Source organism: Elaeis guineensis, chromosome 14 (genome assembly GCF_000442705.2).
Source record: "Elaeis guineensis isolate ETL-2024a chromosome 14, EG11, whole genome shotgun sequence".
Taxonomy (NCBI): Eukaryota; Viridiplantae; Streptophyta; class Magnoliopsida; order Arecales; family Arecaceae; genus Elaeis; species Elaeis guineensis.
In genome coordinates, this window is record NC_026006.2 from 42,739,877 (window position 1) to 42,745,995 (window position 6,119).

General features: G+C 39.3%; 1 protein-coding gene across 3 annotated transcripts; it reads left to right on the top strand.

Annotated features, from left to right (window-relative positions):
• Positions 1-2,835: 2,835 nt before the first annotated feature.
• Positions 2,836-5,739, top strand: LOC105037229 (G2/mitotic-specific cyclin S13-7). Of its 3 annotated transcripts, none has more exons than XM_010912920.3 (9): positions 2,836-3,099; positions 3,684-3,795; positions 3,863-3,898; positions 3,989-4,046; positions 4,153-4,347; positions 4,439-4,687; positions 4,782-4,940; positions 5,030-5,208; positions 5,302-5,739. In XM_010912920.3, exons 1-9 carry the CDS (start codon positions 3,057-3,059, stop codon positions 5,501-5,503), a joined length of 1,233 nt encoding a protein of 410 aa, XP_010911222.2. In that variant the 5' UTR covers positions 2,836-3,056; the 3' UTR covers positions 5,504-5,739. The 3 variants fall into 3 exon arrangements, with proteins under 3 accessions (XP_010911222.2, XP_019703333.2, XP_019703334.2); XM_019847775.2 differs by having other exon boundaries at positions 2,843-3,099; positions 3,986-4,046; positions 5,302-5,737; XM_019847774.2 differs by having other exon boundaries at positions 3,863-4,046.
• Positions 5,740-6,119: the final 380 nt, after the last annotated feature.

The following is a 6,119-nucleotide window of genomic DNA, read 5'->3' on the forward strand; positions in this document are numbered from 1 at the left end:
CCTTGAACATGGAATGTCGAGAACTTGACAATGTTTTGCCGATAAGTTGTATATCAATTTACTAAATCAATGAAGATGTCCTCTTCAAGTTTTTGTCCAGGTTCGTTGTTAAAGTGACCAAGTAAAAAGTTAACTAAAGTTGGTTGCAACTGACCACTAATGAAACCATTGGAAACAAATGAAGACATCATCTTGAGACAAAGCCTCGGTCCTCAAAGAAAGATGGTTTGATCTGAGATATTCGGGCCTCAATCTGGACCCTGATGACTGGATCGGAAAGTGCTAACCTTATGGAGATATCTCAGCTACGACTAAGATCTCTGAAGAAATGATCGATAAAATATCGATCACAGAGAGATATCTTAACCTAAGTTAGGACCTCTACAAAATTTCTCATCAGAATCATTCTAACCATTAGATTGCATATTGCATAGTTTTCAAAGTGCGATATTTGCTTCATGATTTGTACTAATAGATGGAAGTAGGGGTGTGTAACTAAACCGATCAAAGTGCAAAATCGATTCAACTACTATTTTTGGTTCAATTTGTATCATATTTTTTCAGATTTAGTTCAATTTTAAAATTTTAGAACTGCTATTCTATTTTCTTAAAGGAGGTTGTGATCTTATCCTATTGAGCCTATCTATAAGCTGTCTATTTAGCTCATCCCATAAATTATCCATTTAGCATAGCTAGAAGTTAGAATAGATAGTAGCCCATATTTAGCCTATTATATAAGTTGCCCATTTGACAGAAGCCCAGTAGCCCATAGCCTGACAAACTGAATCAAACTGAACTAATTTTTTCAGATTGGTTTGAACATTTTTTTCATGTGATCTATCTATTTCAGTGTTAAAAAATTGATTTAAGTCAGTTCTTTTGAAGATTGATCCTAAGCTGACCTGAACTAAGGCATGCACACCCTTAGATAGAAGGGAGAGGTTGGAGTGCTTAAAAAGTTGTGCAAAAAGATTTCTAATGGTTCATACTACAAAAGAAGGTCAACCATTCTGTCATGTGAAACATACACTCCGAACCCTCCACCATACTAGAGGTCCTTGCAGCCGTATAATAGGTTTTCCTTTTTTGTCCCACCAGACGAGGTGCTTTGATCATGGCCGACACACACCCACAACCAAAATTGACCATCCCCACCATATGCTTGTGTTTCATAACCGTTAAGCTGAGATTCAAATTTAGCAGCATGGAGGGATAATAATTAATTTTAATAAATGACAAGACAAATAGGTAAATCTTCAAAAAGAAGCAAATCCAAAGCCACCATTCATGAGCTGCCAAGTTGATGACAAACCTCCTGTGGTGGCAAGGCTTGTAGACGACCTTTGAATTGAATCTAATATTAATTGTTCAGCTATTGAACGGCAACTCACCAAAATTAATTAGATGGCCAGGGAAGTACGGCATTCCCTGTAACAAAATAAAATAAAGAAAAGAAGCAATACATGATTGTGCAGATCGATATAGCATAAATATACATACATGTACAGACGCACAGGTGAAGTGTTATGGGCACGCTTGCGCACCCACCACTTGAGCATCCCTCCAGTTACATAACATAGCTCGGTTGCATGCAATTTTGGTAGCACCTTGATGTTATAATCTTTGATTCAAAAACTCATACTTTCTTGGCTATTCTTCTGCCCACAATAGATAATATCATAAACAAATGCATCATATAAGGAATCAGAAAGTCATAATAATTAACAGGATATCACACTAAGACACAAAAAGTCATATATATTGTTCATAATATTATATATATTCACAGGAAGTCATATAAGATATCAGAAAGTAATAATATTATTCTTTGTTTGTTATACGGAGGAAAATGATATTTTGTTAAGAAAAAATTAAGAAAAAAACTAAACAGTATTAAATATCTATCCTACTATTAATTGCACTATATGGATCAATCGACTACAGTGTTGTACTCTATGTCAATTTTGCTGCACTGCATGCGGTGCATAAAAAATTTTTCTTTACGATAGTTGGCACCTTCTATCGTTCTCTATCCTTTCATTGCCTCCTTTGGGGATTTCGGTAGTATCTTCTATGTGAAAGAATGGTTGATCTTCTTTTATGGCTAAATCATTAGATCATGTTTTAGAGATCTATCATTCTTTAAAAGTTTTGCAAAATACAATCCAGCAGTTGAGGTTATGAAAAAAGATCTGTCTTTCTTTCACACAAAAGATACAACTCGAACCTTTTTGAACAGGGACAAGTATTGCATCTTTCGCACGAAAGAAGGATTCGTCTTCATTCGAGTGAATCAACTATTGGGTCATGCAGTGGCTGCCTCAAGAGATGTGCAATGCATGATATGAATTCATGAAGCTTGGAGATTTGTACGGTGCGTGATTGAAAGGCTGATGTCGTGAAAGAAGACCGACCATTTTTATGCGTGAAGGGTATAGAAATGGCTTCTCAACTCTGAGACTAGAACATGGCAAGTTATCAATTTGATTTTTGTATTATATGTTTTTTAATTTTATTGTTTATTTATATATTATTTCACTTTTGATTTTTCTAGTTTATGCGAGACAAGCCCTCTTGTAACAGACCGGTTATTGTTTGGGCTTATTGTTCGGGTTGTCCCTGATCTTAACCGAACCATCGGTTTGGTTGGGTCTGAAGCCCAGGTTACGGTTTGGTCCGAAGTACTCGACGAAACACCCCCACGCAGCACGAATAATTTCGCCAGCAGGAATATTAAACCAAGCGCCCGACCGGCTCTTCCGGACCCGCAAACTTCTTTTCCTTCTCGTTCCCCTTAATTCTTGTTTAACAAAACTTTGAAAAGAGCTACGGAGGGAAACCAGAGAAGAAGCTCGAAGAAAGAAGGGAATAAGAGGGCGCATAGCAAGGGTTTCCTCTCTTGTCCTTCGTCTTGTTCTCTTTGTTGCAGCTTTGGAGACGGGATCTCGCCTACTGCGGTGAATCTGAGCAGCGACGTGGAGTCGCCGACCGCTCGCCTCCATTCGTTCTTCTCTTCGGTTCTGTCGAGCCAAGAAAGTGGAGGAGGAGAGCAAACCATGGCATTGATGCATTATGTCGTAGTTCCTCAGCATCAGAGAGGTGAGATAGAATTCGAAACCCACCTCTTCTAATCCATTTCTCTTTTTATCTCTTAGATGGGTTTCTTGAACGGTTTTGTGGCGTTTCTTGGGGATTTCTTGCGTTTCTTTGTGGCAAGATCTTTTCCTTGCTTTCTTGTCCCCCCTCCACCCCTCCATCTCGAATCATATAGATGTTGATATCGTTTGTAGCGTTTTCTTTCGGTTCTACGTGGAAAGATCTTTTCTTTTCTTTCTCTTCCCCCTTTCCACTTACCTTTTATGGGTTCTTTGGCCTTTCTTTCTTCATGCTGAGTCTGATTTGGGGTTCCTCACGTTAAATTTGGTGGTAAAATCTTTCCACGTGCCTTTGTTTCTTCTCAAGGGTTGGGGATTTCTGAAGCTTTTACCGACTTTGTCTTTCCCAATTCTTCTGCATTCCAATGTTAGGGTTCTTGCTCTTGTACATGCCGTACAAGCAAAAGGTTCAATGATGAATTACCAAGTTTTGGCCTTTGTTCTGTCGTTTCTTTCTTCCCTTCTTTAGGGTTTTTCTTTGTCTTCTCCTCTATGTTAATTCTTCTGATTTATGTCCTGTGTCATTAGGTGATGGCCCTATTCCCACTGTCAAACAGAAAGCAGCAGCTGGAGGAGACGGAAAGAACCGTCCAGCACTAGGAGACATTGGAAATCCTGTAATGGTCCGGGGTGTTGAGGGGTAAGGAAGCTACAAAAATTTTGTGATTTTTTTTAAAAAAAATTTAACTGTTTTGCCTTGGTTACAGGAAAGCACAGCCTCAGATCTCTCGCCCTGTGACCAGGTGGACTGCAGCTCTACGTTCTTTAAATTACTTCAAAAGAATTGCTTTAAGTGGTCTAAAACATCCAATACATTCTTTTCTTTCTAGAAGTTCTGGTGCTCACCTTCCGGCGAATGCAAAATTAGCTACTATGGCCACTGCTGATAAGGTATAAATGGTGGTCTTTATCAAGTTTTCACCTCAATGTGCCCATTTTCTTGTATCACAATATCTAGTTGTGGACTGAATTTGAATTCCACCTTTGTGATTTTCAGAATCCAGTGGTTGTAGCTGTTGATGTAGCAGTGGGAAAGGGCAGTGCCGTCGAGCCTGAGGAAATTATCGGAATGAGTCCCATCATAAATGAACCAAAAGATCAGGTTCACGATATTGATGCTTTGGATGCCAATGATCAGTTAGCTGTCGTGGATTATGTTGAAGATATCTACAAGTTTTACAAACTTGCTGAGGTATTATATATTTCCTCTATTTGAATATCCATTGCATCCATTTATTTTACCTATCTTAGCTGACGGGTGCTTGTTCCTTTTACTAATTCAGAATTCTAACCGACCCAATGACTACATGGGGTCCCAAGTTGAGATCAATGAAGAGAAAAGAGCTATTCTGGCTGAATGGCTGATTGAGGTACACCATAAGTTTGGGCTGATGCCTGAGATCCTGTATCTGACATTTTACATATTTGATCGGTATCTTTCCATGGAAACAGTCCGGAGGAGGGAGTTGCCTCTTGTGGGTGTGAGTGCCATGCTGATTGCCTGCAAGTACGAGGATATACGGGCTGCAGAGGTACTAATTACGATGTTCTATAGATAAAAATGTTCTTTTTATTAGTATTATTACGATTACTGAGTACTGGAAACTGGGTTGTGGTTGAGAGCAGGTCAGCAACTTCATATGCATATTGGACAGCGCATATAGCAGAGAGCAGATATTGAGCAAGGAGAAAGAAATCCTGAGCAAACTTGAATGGAACTTAACTGTTCCCACTCCCTACATGTTCCTCATGCGTTTTCTGAAAGCAGCCATGGCCGATAAAGAGGTGAGAACGATAGATGCTTTGACTTGTGTGGTCTTTAGAAGCGGCAGTTTCAGTTCCATAATCTTTTATTCTTTTGTTTATACTTGCAGATGGAGCACATGGCCTTCTTCTTTGCTGAGCTGGGTTTGATGCATTACTCAATGATCATGTACTGCCCATCCTTGATAGCTGCTTCTGCTGTCTATGCGGCGCGATGCACACTCAAGAAGACTCCCTTCTGGAGTGAAACACTCAAGCATAACACAGGCTTCTCAGAGCCGCAGTTGCTGTTAGTATCCACGACCTTAACTTCATTTTGTCCCTTTATTGTATCTAAAGTATTGAGCTTGGTCACTAAACCAATTTCCATGTTTGGACACAGGGATTGTGCACAGCATCTAGTGAGCTTTCATTCCAAAGCAGCAGAGACTGAACTGAAAGTGGTGTTTAGCAAGTACTCAAGCCCTCAGTGTGGTGCCGTTGCCTTGCATCCTCCTGCTACTAAACTGATTGATGAGCTGAAGGCAGCTTTGATACATGACTGGGTCGTTCAACAACTGGGTCGGGTTGGATTTAAGTTCTGACTTAATGTTTTCATTTTTATTTCATTCTGAATTTTGCACAAAGATTGTAAAGGGACGTGAAGAGAAAAGGGGCATGGGCTGAAGTTAGATCATCTTATTGATGATGGCATCTGTTGTTATGTGCCTTTGGGTCCCTACTCTTTCTTTGTACCAATGACAGCGGGCTGATATCTCTAATCTTATGAATGAACTGATGCTTTGCAGCTGTCTTGTAATATATCATGTTTTCTAGTAGTGCTGATTTGTTCGACTGCGTACCCTGTTGCTGGAATTAAATTACTGCATAGAACTTTGATGATGATGGAAGATCTGCCTCAATATAATCTCCTTTATTTTCTTATTGCATCATTTATTTGTGTGCATGGTATATGATGACATTAGTCCCATGAGTCCCTTATAAGTAGTTCCACGCCACGTACAGTTTTCTTGAGAGGGATGTTTAGTACAGAAGATCTGCTCCCATTCGGTTTCAAATTTTATTTTCTCGATCAGAATTATGTGCATTATTTAAGAGATGCTTAAGAGAATAACATTGTGTGATGTGATTTGAATTTTTACAAGCTTTTACTTCAGTCACTTTCAGAACTCAAATGCAAATCATCGATGCAGAAGTTTC